The sequence below is a fragment of the Hyperolius riggenbachi genome, chromosome 9 (assembly GCF_040937935.1).
Source record: "Hyperolius riggenbachi isolate aHypRig1 chromosome 9, aHypRig1.pri, whole genome shotgun sequence".
Taxonomy (NCBI): Eukaryota; Metazoa; Chordata; class Amphibia; order Anura; family Hyperoliidae; genus Hyperolius; species Hyperolius riggenbachi.
The window spans coordinates 223,704,866-223,722,230 of NC_090654.1; the positions used below are offsets into that span (position 1 = coordinate 223,704,866).

Here is a 17,365-nt window from a genome sequence, read left to right on the forward strand (position 1 = left end):
AACTATACTAGCTACCTATACTTGGGGGGGGGGGGGAAGGACGGGAGCGCATCCTCACAAGTTTGCCTCAGGCGGCAAAAAGTCTACAACCGGCCCTGCGTATATGTATGCCGCCGGTGAGCTGGGCGCAGGGTGAGCCGAATGATGGCTCGCCTCACCCTGCTGCCTTTCAATCCCTGGTGGCTTAAAATACTATTCCCCCTCCGAGTCATAGCATCTCTTACGCGCCCCACGCAGTAGAACATGACTGCTTTGGCACCTACTGAATCCACCTACTTCAGTTTAACAGCCTTCAGCTGCTTGTGAAAAAGATTGATTACGTCACATTCTTTTTCAGGCTATGTGTTTCTCAGTAAAAAGGAAAGCACTCACAGCTTATGATGTAAAATAAATATTTATTTTTCTTAAAGAGCAGTTAGCGTTTGGTAACATTATGTCATTGGTCTCCCACCAGTAGAGTCTCTGCCATCGGGTAAACAGAGAAACGGTCTGTAAACATGCCGACAAACCATACGATTGTCTCTGTGTTAAAAATGACCTACCTCGGTATTGTATTAAACAATATTTAATTAAGCATCAAAAGCACAGCGAGTACAAATGACATCATGTTAAGACTAATCAAGGGAGCACATTTCTTTACACTACATACCACAATGACTGTAATTTTTATTGTGTTATAAAAGCCTTTGTCAATAATAAAGTGACCGTCTTCAGCAATTTGAATTCCCGCAAGTGTCTTCTGCCCACCAGATGCTAGACAGAAGCTTGTAAGTACTGATAAGAGACAGAAGATAGAAAAAAAAGTTTGCTTTTTGAAGGCTACATACAAATAGGAGCTGGATGTAGAAGTCCATCCAGTACTTGTGTTAAACTCAATGCTTTGGTTCCAGTGATGAGCCCTCCCCAATGTACTAGAAGATTGGCAACAATAGGTTCTTTAAAGGGACCCAGCGCAGTGGCCTGAATTTAAAATTGGGACTTACCTGGGGCTTCCTCCAGCCTTTCCCCCCGTAGCCATTCAGCACCCCCCCACACACACAAACACACACACCGGCATCCTCTTCCTCCCTTCCGTGGTCCTGCTGGTGGCTCCAGTAATCTTCAGCTGAAGTTGCATGTGTGCATCATGCCGATCGCTCATGTGCAGTTCAGTCTTTAGAGAACAGCGCATGCTCAGGACTCTTAGGGCAACTGAAGTGATGATGCGCATTGTGCGCGCCTTCAACCAAAGTCACTGGATTACTGGAGCCACCAGATAGACCACGGAAGGGAGGAAGATGTCAGGAGACCTCACAGGCTATGAGGGGCTGAAGGAAGCCCAAGGTAAGTCCCAATTTTCATTTCAGACCACTGCTCAGGGCCTTTAAACAAAGCAAGATGCAGTGGGAAGTTCCATAGACTTTAGCAGAAAAATTGTTAAAGATCTGTACACACGGGTTGAGTGATTTCATCATATGTGATCTGTCATGACGTTCTTTCAAAATGCTTGATCATCATCGTAGATAGACCTTGTGTAACCGTTGCTTACCATTTCTTCTTTAGAAGATTGTTACACAATATAATGTCAGTTGTAATGAACGTTGATCTGTCATTTTGACAGATGAAATCTTGCTGTGGTAAGGGAAGCAGTGCTACTAGACAGACTGCTTTGTTGGCGCCCACAAACATTGCAATGCTTGTCCGTTTTACTAAAATGCACAGTGATACAAAACTGTACCTTGATGAGCGCTTTTCTGAACTGAGCCATTCAGCTCAATGATCTTCTAGGCATCAGGTCTCAGGGAGCAATGACAAACATCTGAACAATGACACACATCCTTTATTGACAGGCAATATACAGTCCATTAAGATAAAATATAGTAGTTACCTTATAGGAAAATAAAACGATCAGTGGAAGAGTAGGTCGTGAAGAAGCACAAGGAATGTTTAACAAATTTTAATAATAGAAAATCTGATGTATCATGCCATAAACATAGACCATCAACTAAAATACGTGTTTTAACATTAACTTGACGGGCACTTGCAGTGCTCACATTCAAGTAAAAATCATAGTAAGGCTGTCTTGTGACCTTGAAGCTCAACTTACTTCTTGAAAATAGGATTCTAATGAGCCCTAGTGGGAAATTACCTAGATTTTTAGCATGGAAGTCCAGATTGTGTCCTTCCCCCCCCCCCCCTCTTTTTCCACATCAGTTTCTGCCCTGGGTGCCCCTGTGAGGATGAAGAGGGGAGTGCGTGGATCTCACAATAAAGTTGGGTGGGACCAAGGGGCCTGGGGGGGGGGGGGTGTCTGCCAGTAACAAAGAGGCCCCTAATGCAGCTTATTTGGGGTGTGGGGGGGGGGGGGGGGCAGGGGTGGAACCTAGGTTAGTTTTCCCCAATTTAAACTAGTACCGGCTCTGCTGTATTTAAAGTAAGTTAAGTGGAGTGCTACACGCCATCCCAGAAGTCTCTGCAGAAGGCCAGACCATTGTGGTGATGCAGCAGTTTCAAGGAGCCAACAGGGGCCCAGAAGGAAGCCCTGGCATGCTGTCATCACTGGAATTTCAAGGGACTTTTGAGTATTTAGTGTGCTTGGGGGGAGGGGATTGGCAAGAGGAAATTAGCGTTAGCTTAAGGAGGATAGAGGAAAGGGATCTAAACTAAATTTAATCTGTAGGTAATGATGTAATATCATCATAATTTAGGTAAATTGCAAGAAGTATAGTGCAAAAAATGTACATCTTACAGCTTCCTGAAATGGAGAAATCAAGGTAGTTGTTAAAGAGGAGCTGTTAGGTATAAGGTCTCAGAGAAAATAAACACATATATCAGTAGCTAAAGATTGGCTGTACTTACATTACATATGCATTTCACTGTCCACGTTTGTACTTCACAGAATTTTTATATAGTATATGCAGAGATTGATGCTCCTGACAGCTCATGGCAGGTTCCATGTTTTTCTGTCAAATGTTTCGTCATGTCCTGCCTGCTTCCTGATCACAGAAAAGCTCGTACTGAATAACACAGTGTGCAGTGAATATTAATGAGCCATGTGGCTAGGAACAATAGCTGACTCCTGCAGTGTACTCTACCCGGAGATTTATCAGTGCTACGCGCTGGACTGATTACAAGCTGCTGTAACGTCTCATTAGCAGCCGAGGGGAGGGCCCCAGAATGCTTTGCAGTATAGTATGCGGCTTGCGTCCTCTTAGGTCTAACAGCTTTTCTGATAAGAACACATCAAAGGTAAGAGAGATTTTTATCTTCAATAATGCCTTTATGGCTTCCTTCTAAACTGTTTAACACAGGAGAATAGAGGTTTAAATTAGCTTCTGCAGCCTGACAGTTACTCTTTAACGAAAACAGGGGGACCTTATTTCTTCAGTTAAGGGTGTCTCATGAGATGCTATTAGATAAATCCATGATGAGTTATATTAATGTTGAAACCAGAAGAGCGGAGCTAAGAGCAATGTGTGCTAGGATGGAAGGAAGGCATGCCACTACCTGCATACCAGGAAGTTGGTGGATATATGCTGTTTTTGCTTGTTTTAATGTACAGGCATTACTTTTGTTTATTTATTATTAAATAGTGGGTTTTACACATGAGATTTGTGTGTGAGTTTACCATAGGGTGAAGCTTTAGAAAAGATTGGCTGATTTTATAGGAAAAGTTGCAAGTCACTTTGTGGTGAGCGGGGGAAATACGCAGGAGAGTCTGCTTGCCATTTGGTGGTGTTTTCCCCATACCCATTTGCACACTTGGTTCATGAGTGACAGAAAGTCACGAGGTGAGGTGCTTATTTAAACACATCTGCACTTTTGTGACTTTTTTTTATAGGTGTGTTCTTTTCCGTAAAGATTGCTGAGTTTAAGGCATATCTACAGTGTGTAGGAACTGAGCGCCACTACAGAAAGTATTGTTCATCTGTGGATGTGGTTGGTCTATGGTAGGGCGCTTCATTGCTGGGACTTGGTAGTATTAGTGACTTTTGAATTTGTTATAATAGTAAAGTGCAGCTTAATAGTGCCATGGACAAATCCCCAGTAGAAGTCTCAAAAGCTGCCCATTAAAGAGGACCTGTTGGCCATACTACATATACAAGTAGATAAATACTTGCTCTACTTACATAACATATGTATTGCACTATCCCTGTTTTGATTTTAGTGATTTTTCCACAGTAAAAAAAGAGAAAATGCTTCTTAGCATTACCCATTTTTGCTGTGGCTATTTTGAAGCCAATCCTGATGTCATTTCCTCCCTTACTCTCCTCTGCCTGATTTGCCCGCCAATCACTATAGAAAGTGCATTGTCTCAGCATGAAAAATATTGGCCAATCAGAGAGGAACAAGGGTGTGGGAGGGGAAAGCAGAAGGGAAAGAGGCTTCCGCCAATCAGGCTGCATTAGTTAAGTCTGAGGGGAAGTAAAGAAGCAAAAAAGGACAACCCAGCATGCCCTGCAACTTCCTTTTTGTGTACCAAATTTTGTGTGTACCAAATAAGAGTCAGGCAAACTGGGGGATGATCATTTATCAACAAGAAAAGTAATAATGATTTTAACATTTGCCTGGTTAGCATCCTTATTACTTGTTTACCAGATAAAAATAAACAATTGTTTTTTTATTTATTGCCTGACAGTTACACTTTAAGGGTACAATTTTTATGAACGCTTCTTTGTGTTGATCAGATAAATATGCTTGAATCAATTATAAAAAAAGAGTCAGCAGTTGCTCTTTATAGATGAAAAATGATCATATTGTCAACCGTAAACAGTGGGTTTATGGATCCGCCTGGCAGATTTCAATGATCGTATCTGATCTTATCTATATTAAAAGTGTATCAGCCTTGGATAAATATAATCATTTTCAAACAATTATTTCCAATTGACTAAATTAATGGAAATAAATAATTGTTCATAAAAAATGACATCTGCCATGGTTAATGGGCACCTTAAAGCAAACCTGTAAGTTTTTATAAGCAAAAAGTTAGATACTTACCTCCAGAGGCTTCCCCCCGTTTCCCTCCACCTCACTGTTCCAGCGATGTGTCCTCCCGAAGCTCGCTGCACTGTGTCTGAAGCCGAGCCTGATTGGGCCTATGATACTGCACAGATGCAGATGGCTCGCTCATGCACAGTAGCATAGACCTGCTTTGAGTTCAGTGGAAAAAGCAGAGGCTGATCAGGTCTGTGCTACTGAGCATGCATTCAATGGAACTCCCCTCAACAGAAGTAAAATTCACAGAAATACCAATATCTTCAGCAAAGGTTAGTTCCTCTGGAATCCCCTGCCACAACACACATCTCACTCTCCAATCTTTGATATCTTTCAACAAACCTTAAAAACTCACTTTTTCTGTCAAACATTCACTCTACCTTAGGCCAGTTCCTCTTTGACCTGTGGCCAAGTTGTATTTTCAGTAGATTCCTTTAGATTGTAAGCTCGCAAGGGCAGGGCTCTCTCACCCTTTTGTGTCTTGGAATTTGTTACCCATTTTATTCATATTCATTTTGTCACTGTCATTACTTATTCTGTATTTTGTACCAACTCTGTATTTCATATATTGGTGTATACCACTGTCTGTGTTATTTTGTAGGCCATGTTTGTTTATTACTTTGTATAGCGCCACGGAATATGTTGGTGCTTTATAAATCAATAATAATAATTATATCTTTGTATCATCCACTGTTTGCAAAAAAAAAAAAAATTGACAAAAAAGTCACATTACTTGCTGGTCCCACACCTGCTGGACCAACCCCCTTTTACTATACATGCCCCAGAAAGTTGGCTACAGTCCTCTGGGGCACCATCTTTGCCTCCACAAGCAAAACTGTTTTGGTTATTGTTTAAACTTAGTTTATACTTACAAATGTTTGACTGTTTTTTGTGTTACACCTACCAACAACATTGATATCTATATATGCTTAAGTTCACTGTCATGATGTTCATAATTGTTGTGTTGCTTTTTTTCTTTACAATGTTGTTGTATCTCCTCTTTAAAAGAAAAATCGATAAAATTCTTGAAACACAAAAAATACAAAACAAGCGTCATATTATTTGTCACGTCTCATAAATCTGAAAAATGGGCTGGTCCTAAAGAGGATAAGACCTGGCAGTGAGAGTGGACTTCTGCTTTTGTTAGTAAAAAAAAAAGCTATTCTCTCCAGATCACCTCTAAATACTGCAACATTTTCAGCTTCTTGCCCTTTTAAAACTTGTACAAGCACATGCCGTTGTTAAAAATTAAATTAGCATTTCTTTAGCAAAGGTGGAATTAAAATCCATTGTTTTTCATCCTAGCAATCGTTTTTAGAGCCTAACTTATAAAGCTTTCAAAAGAAATAATGACATCAAAAAGAGCTCAGTGTTTCAAGGTACCCCAAGCTAAGCGGGAATAGCAAATATGCACAGGAAAAGCTACAAAAATGAACAGATAAGACTTAAGCAATTAGGAAGGCTTTTTTTATCGATTTTTTTTAGGTATATTTTATACTGCTCATAAATTAAGATACATTATCAGCTAGTACCTTTCAAGACCAAATATTTACTGTAAGGCCTCTCTTGACATCAGATATTTCAATACACAACTGTGAAAGTGGTAAGTTGGATCTAAAAAAACAACCTAGGTATTCAGGACTTATGACCATATTTAGGACTCTTTTCCTCTAAAGGTTCAACTGGGCTAGTTCACACTTGAATGTGTTTTTCGCATTCAGAAAAGTGAGGCAGGATAGTGTACTGGTTAAGGGCAACGCCTTTGACATGGGAGACCAGAGTTCGAATTCTGGCTAGGGTCTGTAGCTAATCAGTAAGGAGTTCAAGGCAAGACTCCCTAACACTGCAGGGTGGCCTCTTGAGCGCATCCCAGTGGCTGCAGCTCTTGAGTGCTTTGAGTCCGACAGGAGAAAAGCACTATACAAATGTTCAGATTATTATTATTATTAGAAAAAAAAAAAAAACCTGACATCCTGCATCATAATTCTGCACATTATGTGTGTTTTTTCCATCAAAACATTAACTGCTGTGAAAACAATGCACACGTTTTATGCATTCAAATGCACATGATGTGCAGGAATGACTTGCATAAAAACGCGTGCTGAAAACTGAAAGACAAGTGTAAGTGTGACCCCTGCCAAACACATACATGAGACTGAACTAGCATTCAAACTAACTTTTCTAACTACCTTCCCCCTCTTAGTAAAATGATATCCACAGTCAATACAAATGATTAGTAGTGCAATACAAAAATGGAAATTTCCTGCTATGTATGAGATTGTTAGCGGCTTGCTTTATGAATATGAGTGTGGATATATGAATAGGAATATATTGGAATGCATGTTCCCAAAAATACATTTTTGGATTCAATTTATTTTTCTTTGTCACCAGCCTGATTTTTGATCAAATAATTACAAACATTTAACAGGAACCTGTCTCCATAATACTCAAGAATGTCCTCCTTAATGGGCAATCATCAAGACATATCTCTGATTTCACTAGAACAGTGTGACTATTCTAACAACTAATAAGCAACTTTTAAGCCAAAAAAGAGATCTGGGAGACTTCTCTGAAAAATATTGTGAGTACAGATTTCCTTCAATAAATATTCATAATTGTGATTTATATATGTATGAAAGTATAACAACTGATATTAGGCCATATGTTACAGTTAAGTCCCGGCTATCCAAAACTCAAGCATCCGGCAGTCTCAATCAACTAGCATTCCTGGGTGGAAGAATGGGGTGTTCTTGCAGAAGAAACAACCTTACGATTTCCCCGGGGCACTGGTCCTCTTCACTCCTGCAGCTCTCAGCTGCTGTGCGGCGCCCATGTATGACTCACCAGCATGTCACCTGACCCCACTGGGTCACGTGCACATTTTAGGAGCCATACAGAGCAGAGGGAGCTGCAGGAGTTAAGAGGACCATCGCCTGGAGGATTTGTAGGAAGTTTCTGCGGCACAGCACTTTGCATTTAATCTATGGATTAAGGTTGCTGTTACATTTTAGGCCCGGGCGCTTGAATTCTCAAGCAACCAGCACACACAAACACACACACATATGTGGCATCAGGCAATTCCTACCTGTGCCGGATAATATGGACTTTACTGTATTAACGTTCCTCTTGAGTTTTTTTTTCCAAAAAGATGTTTCATCTCATCTAAAAATATTTTTTTGTAGTACTTTAGAAATTGAAAAAAATAATAAAAATTAGGTAAACAATGACTGTCCTCCATCCTTTAGAGTTATGAAATTGGCCTACAGAACAGATAATTTGAAGAAAATCAGTAAATCTAATGCTGAGGATATGAAAAGTCTCCATAAGTTTGGTAAGATAGAAATTCCATCTTGCGTTCACTGATAAAGGAAAAGCAAAAGCTGTACAGCTTCCAAGCAGCTATCATGGACCGCTTATTTTTGAAACTGTGTCCTAACTGAAACACCCTAGGAGACTGTCCCTCAAACTTTTTGTGAAATTGAGCTCTGCAGTTTCTCTATATCAAAATTAACTACTTGGGTGGGTACCGGGAGTCTCTGGCCCCTTGGTAAAAAACATAGCTCCCCAACAGGCCGACATCACTTCTCATGGACCTGTCTCTTTTGCCGTTCACATTGCTCTCCCGTCACTGCAGCCCACTCGCTCTGCTGTTGGTATGACAGCAGAGCTTTGTGAGCCAGTCAGGAGCTGATTTAATTGGCTCCTGACCCTTTGATCACTGTGAGCCAATCACAGTGATCACAGGGTCACGGCGCTCTGCTGTCATACCGACAGCAGAGCGAGTGGGCTGCAGCGACAGGAGAGTGGCGCGATCGGCAGTATCAGCGGGAGTGTGCGACGCTGTAATTGAAATCTATGCCCTGAAAGGGATAACAGGTCCCAAACAGGGATTAGATTTCAATTACCATGGTCCGGAAGTGGTTAAATATGGATATTATCATCTCTAAAATACCAACTGGTGCCCCCAAAAATTCAGTCAAGATATATGAATTAAACCAACAGGCTTCCCTACCTACAATTAAACAAACAAACAAAAAAAACATGTTCACACTTTGGGAAGCACTGCTCTAGCATATTTATGTCTGCTATTCCCAATTTCTAAATGCACTGGAAAATGTTGAGACCTGTCCCTGGGAATATTTTCTAATATCAGACATTGGCACATAATTATGTAGACAATAGTGTTGCCTGAATTGACGTCAAAACATATAATTTGCTTAAGTGAAAAAGAACAGAGTAACATAACATCTGAGTTGCTTAAAATAAAGTCTAAAAATTAATTGGCCATTCTGTTACTTCCTGTTGTCTTTCATAGATCCATAGATAATGTCCACTTGAAGTTCAGACGTCCTTATTAAGACACGTTGAGATGCTGCAACTATCCGTTTATTGGGTGATGGAAGCTTCTTACCGCCTTTGATAAAACATACATTTTCCAAACTGAAGAAACTTGCAAAGCTCTACTCAAGTCTATAAACGGGGGCTTAAAGGGTGAATCATTTTGACTTTTCAGCACACGGAGAGCTTTCACAATGGATCCTTAAAGTAAACATTCCATTTTGATCTGGATCTCTAAATCATTATCTCTTGCCCTGGGAATGGTCTAGCACCAGCAGGTCTTTGAGTTTGCCATTCCATCAGCTTTGTGGCCATCCTCTTCAAGATCTGCGAGATTCAGTTCATTGTTGGAAGCCATGCGTAAACCATCTAACTCCTTCTTATGAGCCATAAGAACCAGTTCTGTCAGTCTTGTGAATGACTGGGGGATAAGAAAAAAACAAACAATATATGGACAAAATATATGTACAATATTAAACAATATTTTAATTGGGTTTTTGAGTCAGTTCTAAAATGACAAGTTGCATAATACAAATAAAATATACAAAGCCTGATTGAAAGGCCAGTGTACACACTTCTCTCACCACTTTGGTTCCTTTTACATTATGAACCCGGTCCAATTCACTTTGAATGTTCTCCTAGGTGATATTATTCCATTATAAATAATGAAAATATTTTTGACTGTGCAGTTTAACCTACTTTTTGGTACTTTTTCAATTGCAGAAGGCAAAATTTATTTTAACCACTCTGGTCTATCTGGACGGATATATCCATCCAGATAGCCTGCCCTGCTGCCGCTGAGCTGGGCGCGCTCCCGCCGCCTTCCACTGCCCCAGAGATCAATGAATGGGAACACAGTTCCCATTCATTGATCTATGCCTTCATAAGAAAAACCGACGGCTTCTCTGAAAAGCCGATATCTTTCTATGTTTCACATCAACCCTTCAGTTCCTGTAAGCGGGGGCTCTCGCTTACAGGATGAAAAACCAAAAAATGACTGGGGCCATCTATTGGCCAAATAGTAAAACTACATCTACATACATTTTTTTTTTAAATATACACAATTAATTACATTTAAAATTACCTGTTTACCTCCCCACTCCAAAAAAAACGCAAATAAAAATTTTTAATAATTTTTTTTTAAATTACAATAAAAAAAACACAACATAAATAGTTACCTAAGGGTCTGACCTTTTTTAATATGCATGTAAAGAATTATATTACTATAATTTTTTAAATTATAAGCTTGTAAATAGTGATGGACGCAAGTTGAAAAAATGCAACCTTTATTTCCAAATAAAATATTGACGCCATACATTGTTATAGGGACATCATTTAAATGGTGTAATAACATGGACAAATGGGCAAATAAAATATGTGGGTTTTAATTATGGTAGTATGTATTATTTTAAAGCTATATGGCTGAAAACTAAGAAATAATAATTTTTTTCAATTTTTACTTAATATTCCCATTAAAATGCATTTAGAAAAAAATAATTCTTAGCAAAATGTACCACCCAAATAAAGTCTAATTGGTGGTGGAAAAAACAAGATATAGATCAATTAATTGTGATAAGTAGTGATAAAGTTATTAGGGAATGAATGGGAAGTGAAAGTTGCTCAGATGCATAAGGTGAAATGACACTGAAGGCTGAAGTGGTTAAACAGAAGATGAAAAATTGTAGAAAACTTAGGAGAAAAAGTGAATTGGATTGGGACCTACCGGTATGTCCTTTGCGTTGCAACGGATAATATCATATTGATACACAATGAAATTATATTTCAATCAGGCCGCTTCACACTGGTCGATTTGCGGTGCAGTAAGTCTCGACAGAACAACGCACTGCCTACACTGCATTACCAGGTGACGTGCGCGATTTGGGGTGTGGTGCAAGCAGAAGTCTGTGGACTGTATGCTGCACTGTACATGACGCATTGCACTGAAAACTTGTGATGCGACTTTTCATTACTGTTGCGGTACGACCTTATTTCTATGGAAGCGCACCACAATGTAATCAAGTGTGAAAGCACTACTAAGCCCAAATCCTATTAACTTCTCTTTTCAGTTGTCACCAAGTAGATATTTTCAAACCTTATCAATAAAATATTATCAAACTCATTTCAAGTTGCTTGGTGAGAGTTTAAAATTACCTTTTTACCTAGTTTTTAGTATTTTTTCAATTGCTAAAAACTGAAATATTATTTTTTAGATAAAATTAAAAATGATCTCCTTGGAGAAAACTCCTTCCCTAATGTGGTCGACATACGCCACTTATATAATCAGAGAAGGATGTCACGTGGGTCTGCTGTCACCTCCTCCATCTATTTAGATGCCATAGGACGGCCACACATTTGCAGTGTCTCAGTCTTGAGAAAGCAGGTGACGCCCGCAGAACCAGTGGACTCGTCCTTCCTGACACCTTCAAGATACCAACCTCTCCTCGACCCATCTCCTGGTATCTTCCCATATTCTGGGTGAAGTACACGTTACAGTATATTACCTACTAATGTCACTCACCAGCATCATTATTACCTAGATCGCACTGACACTTTTCTCAAAGTTAATAGCTGCTTATTTATGTCAGTTTCTTTTTTTGTATGAATTGCAAATGTTCATGTCATGATCGCTGCTGCAGCAGGTATTGCTGGAAGTAGTAGTGCTGCAGCTCAGGCAGTTCTGATCTCTTTCCATGCAAGCTGCTTAGCTTTGTCTGCCTTTCCCTGCTGTCAGCTTGTGACTGATTATCATTCACCTGTGTGGGAATCTGCATGTCTGCTCCCATTGGATGACCTCAGTATAAAGATCTGCTTCCTGCAGGACTCCTCGGGTTTTCATAGCTTCAGTTTAAGCCTGTCTTGCTGTTGCTTCAGCCCCCGATCGTGTTTCTTGTTCTAAAGATACCTTGCTGGTCTTTGCATCATATATTGGTTCATTGCCAATATATATGCATACCAGCACGTTTATTATTTTCCTTGTATTTGTGTTACGTTGATACATCAGTGTCGCTGATGTATACGTACACGAACTGTTTATATCCTGTGTGCAGTTAGTCAGCTTTTCAGCACGTTTTGGTAGGTTGCGCGTATCGTGATCACCCGTGCTGAGTTAGTTACCCTGCTCCTGGTTCTGTTTGTGGATTGCGTTCATCTCTGCGAGGAGATAACGAATCCTTCTGAATCCTGTTCTGTTACTGTTTGTGGATTGCGTTCATCTCTGCGAAGAGATAACGAATCCTTCTGAATCCTGTTCTGTTACCGTTTGTGGATTGCGTTCATCTCTGCGAAGAGATAGCGAATCCTTCTGAGTCCTGTTCCCTGTATTACTCCAGTTCTAGTCAGTGTTCCTGCTTATGTCATATATCGGTTCATTGCCGATATATACATATGTTAGTCAGACGTTACAAATAGTTTCATTGATAGCTGTAATTGTAATACGCTAGGAAAACATACTTATTGTATATTTGTCTGTGTTACGTTCATCTATCTTGATCCTGCTATTTCCTGACTATCCTGTCCTGTCTTTGTGAGGCACGCCATCGCTGCAACGCATTGGCTGCCTCATTCCAGTCTGTCTTGTTGTGGACGCTTGCTGGCACTAAGTAGCGGCTAGCTAGCAAGAGTTCATTCTGTCTACCTGTCCTGATCTCCTCAGTTCTGGTTTATGTGCTCAGCGCTACCTTGCGCTGAGACGTTATCGCAAAAGTATTGTTTGTGGCTGTCGGATCTGCACCGGCTCTGTGCGCCACAATCTCCTTTTGGAGTCAGTCCTCCCCTCCACTATACTAGGGATAGCCTGTTTCCTTGTGCTAGTGTGTGTACCTCCTCCACGTCAGCTCATGCGTTGCATGCTGACTGTGGAGAATACACCACCAAGCCTTACATTATGAAAACCCCATTACCAATCCCCATTGTGGGGGGGATTCCCAGAAAGTATGACACTGTTAATTATGGTTCCTGTTCCTTTAAGAAATTTGAAGAACTTAGCTCTGAAACAGAAAATGAGTTTTTCTCTGAATGTGCCAGGTTCCTGGCCAATCCCGATCTCCAAGCGACTCCTGTTTCAACCTGGGCACTCCAGCTAGTTTATATTTTGTTTAAAGGGCAATTGTTTCAGTGGGCATTTGATGTTCTCAATCATTCCGATTTGAAAGAGAGACCGCTGGAATTTCTAGCGTTTGTGATCCATAACTGGTTGCGCATAGATCCATTGCCTTTTCCTCTAAATGAACTCCTGGCAGCAGGCCAATCAGCTTCCCCTTCAATTGTTTGCAAAAATGATCAGCAAGCAGAGAGTGTTCCTGATAATTTTCCTGCAGCTTTGAATAAATCACCAAAGGCAGCAGGGTCTAAGGCAAAACGCAAATGTTCTAAGAAACGTGTCCGATCTGCAGAGTCGTTATCCTTAGCGACTGAGACCTATAATGAGATTCTGCCATTAACAGATAATGAAATGCAATTGTCTTTCAGGGGAGTTAAATGGACTTATGAAACTACTAATGAACTTTCCTCCCTGGCTAGGGAAAATAAAGATTTTTGTTTAAAATAATTATCTGAGTATGATTATGAGGAGATATTACAGAGTATTGAACAAATCAACTTATTTGTGAACCAAGGGAAGTTTGCATACACTACAGTTCAACACTTGCTACAGGTATTGGAGATTCTTAAGAATAAGGAATCTGCCAATCACCTGCTAATTAACCCTATACATGGGCCTGCCACAATCATATCTGCAAACTGTGATCAGCCTAAATGTTTCGCTGTTAAGTATGCATGGGATCCTCCATTCGAGAGGGGAGAGATGGAAGCCCTGGTCTGTGAATGGAAGAATGATTCAAGTTCATTTTGTCAATTTTACAGTGCAAAAAGTGAAATGGTATTGAATGCATGCATTAAGTCAGCCTATAACCTAATAGAGACTGGTGTGTGTAGGTATGACTGTGTGGCTCCTTTGATTGATGTGTGGGAACTGATTTTGGATGATTTTTATGTGACTCCGAATTCGCAAATTTGGCGTTCTGACCCGCCTGCTTCAGCACCTTTGGCTGATTCAGCAGGTGATTCGGAGCTCTTTTTGTGTGAAATTGAAGTTCCTGCAATTCCACCCTGTACCATGGATAACTCAGTGTTACTTCCCAGTAAAACAGAAGCCACTGATACTTTCTTAACCTTGCCCTGCACAAATTTCTCAGCAGAGAATCCAGAGGTCCTGCTGACTTCCGAGTCCAGTCTAGCCAGTACTCATGAGTCTTTGTTCAGTGAAACAGACACCAGAAAAATCTTGCCTGCCTCTGCAAACACTTCTGCAGAAATTACCTGTGTTAATAAAGTTCAACTCCTGTCTGATCCAGCAGATGCCAATAGATGCACTACATCAGTTTCCGAGTCCCAGCAATCCTGTCTAGAAACCTCAGAACCCCAGCATCTGAATTTTCCAATTTTACAAATGAATGGTGATTCAGATGCGCAAACATTGTGTCTTGATCTTCCTGTTTCTACACCTCGCTCTAGTTTCGTGAATAGCTCAGAGCATCTGCTATGTGAACCTGAAATCGCAGAATTATTACCTTGTTCAGAAAATGTTCCAGTAACTTTGCCCTGTATCGTGAATAGCTCAGAGCATTTGCTATGTGAACCTGAAATCGCAGAATTATTACCTTGTTCAGAAAATGTTCCAGTAAATTTGCCCTGTATCGTGAATAGCTCAGAGCATCTGTTATGTGAACCTGAAATCGCAGAATTATTACCTTGTTCAGAAAATGTTCCAGTAAATTTGCCCTGTATCGTGAATAGCTCAGAGCATCTGCTATGTGAACCTGAAATCGCAGAATTATTACCTTGTTCAGAAAATGTTCCAGTAAATTTGCCCTGTACCATGAATTGTGCAGTAGATCTCTCCTATGAAGCTCAGGTCACAGAATCCTTATGCTGTCCAGCAGGTGCTTCCATGGTTTTGCCCTGCAATATGGACTGTTCAGTGATCCTGTCCAGTGAAGCTGGAGTCGCAGAGTCCTATGCTTTACCCAGTACTTTGGATACATCAAACCCTCTAGCAGAAGACTCTGAGGCACTGCTTACCTCAGTGGGTGTTGCAGCAATATTCACTTGTTTAGCAGCTGTCTTAGAATTAAAGTCCACTCTAAATAAACTTGATGAATCTTTGTCTGATGAAGCAGAAGTCATTGAAATATTGTCCTCGTCAGCAAGTGTCTTAGATACCTTGCCCTGTACACAGTCTGATTTAACCAATATTGTGGAGTCCCTCTCCAGTGTTGTAACAGCCGAGGAACTCCAGCCCTGTCCTCTGAATGTTTCAGAAGTCTTGCCCTGTAACATGAATAATTCTGATTCTCTGGTCAAAATAACAGAAGTCTCAGAATTTCAGTCTGATTTAGTAAGCGTTCCTGAAACCCTGCCTTGTATTTTGGAAAATTCTGATTCTCTGGCCGGTGTGGCAGAGATTCCGGAGTTCCCTTCCTGTCCAGGGAATTCCACAGATTTGCCCAGTTCAGTGGGGGATGCTGTAATATTGACTTGTTTTGCAGCTACTTTGGAGCCCCAATCCCAGGTACTAGATGAGTCTCTGTCCAGTCCAGAGGAAGTTGTGGAATTCCTATCTAGCTCAGGTCATACATCAGAAGACTTGTCCTGTCTTGTTTATGCCCCTGAACCTGATTTGTTAACAACCTTGCTAGAATCAGCGACATCCAAGTCTGTCCCTGCATTCTTTAGTGAGAGTCCAGTGCTTGTGAAGTCTAGTCATGATGAATTTTTGTCCAGTCCTGGTTTCGGTCCTATCTTGGCTGACCCTGAGATTCACAGTTCCTTGACATGCCCAGAAGTTTCTCTTGTACCAGTGTGCCCAGATGTGCTTTGTGTGCCAGAATGCCCAAGTGTGTCTAAGGTGTTAGCGTACTCAGATGCTTCCTTAGGGGAGACATGTTCTGATGTTGCCAGTCTGCCTGCATGCCCAGAGATGGTTCTGGTCCCTGAAAGCCCTGATATTGATGTTTGTCCTTGTAACCCTGACTCGGGAATTGCCATAGGTTCCATGGGGATTCTTGATAGTTCTCCATGTGAGCCTAAAGGGCGTTCTGACCTTTTGGGATCTCTTTGGAGCTTTAAAGTGTTCTGGGAGATCTCTGAGAAAGCTTGTCCTGGTACCTTGGACTGGTTCAACAGTGGGTTTTGTGTTGGTAAAGACAGTTCCGGTGGGCATTGCAAAGGCTTTGGCATTTTTGAACGGTCCCTGGAAGGCAGTGGGTATCGCTCAGAGAGCTTCGGGGGGCTTTCTTCTGGAAATCATGGTTCTGATGGGTGTCACACTGAGACTTGTAGTACTGATGGGCATGGTTCTGTAGGTTCTGGTTCTGATGGGTCCAGTCTTGTGATGACTGATTCTGGAATTTGGTCTTGCCGGGCTGTCCCGGTCATCATGAATTATCAGTTAGGTTGTCTCCTTGGGAAGGTCAGTTTTGAGAGGCGTCTGGTATCCGCCTTTAAGGGCGGGGGTACTGTCATGATCGCTGCTGCAGCAGGTATTGCTGGAAGTAGTAGTGCTGCAGCTCAGGCAGTTCTGATCTCTTTCCATGCAAGCTGCTTAGCTTTGTCTGCCTTTCCCTGCTGTCAGCTTGTGACTGATTATCATTCACCTGTGTGGGAATCTGCATGTCTGCTCCCATTGGATGACCTCAGTATAAAGATCTGCTTCCTGCAGGACTCCTCGGGTTTTCATCGCTTCAGTTTAAGCCTGTCTTGCTGTTGCTTCAGCCCCCGATCGTGTTTCTTGTTCTAAAGATACTTTGCTGGTCTTTGCATCATATATTGGTTCATTGCCAATATATATGCATACCAGCACGTTTATTATTTTCCTTGTATTTGTGTTACGTTGATACATCAGTGTCGCTGATGTATACGTACACGAACTGTTTATATCCTGTGTGCAGTTAGTCAGCTTTTCAGCACGTTTTGGTAGGTTGCGCGTATCGTGATCACCCGTGCTGAGTTAGTTACCCTGCTCCTGGTTCTGTTTGTGGATTGCGTTCATCTCTGC

The 17,365-nt window shown here is 41.1% G+C and overlaps 1 protein-coding gene across 1 annotated transcript in view; it reads right to left on the bottom strand.

The window, feature by feature from the left end:
* Nucleotides 1-375: 375 nt before the first annotated feature.
* The window catches only part of RAB15 (RAB15, member RAS oncogene family), a 113,273-nt gene continuing 96,283 nt past the window's right edge, over nucleotides 376-17,365 (bottom strand). The window contains exon 7 of the mRNA XM_068254041.1: nucleotides 376-9,733. Coding sequence (XP_068110142.1) covers nucleotides 9,578-9,733 — 156 coding nt within the window. The 3' untranslated portion in view covers nucleotides 376-9,577. The remainder of the gene's footprint in view (nucleotides 9,734-17,365) is intronic.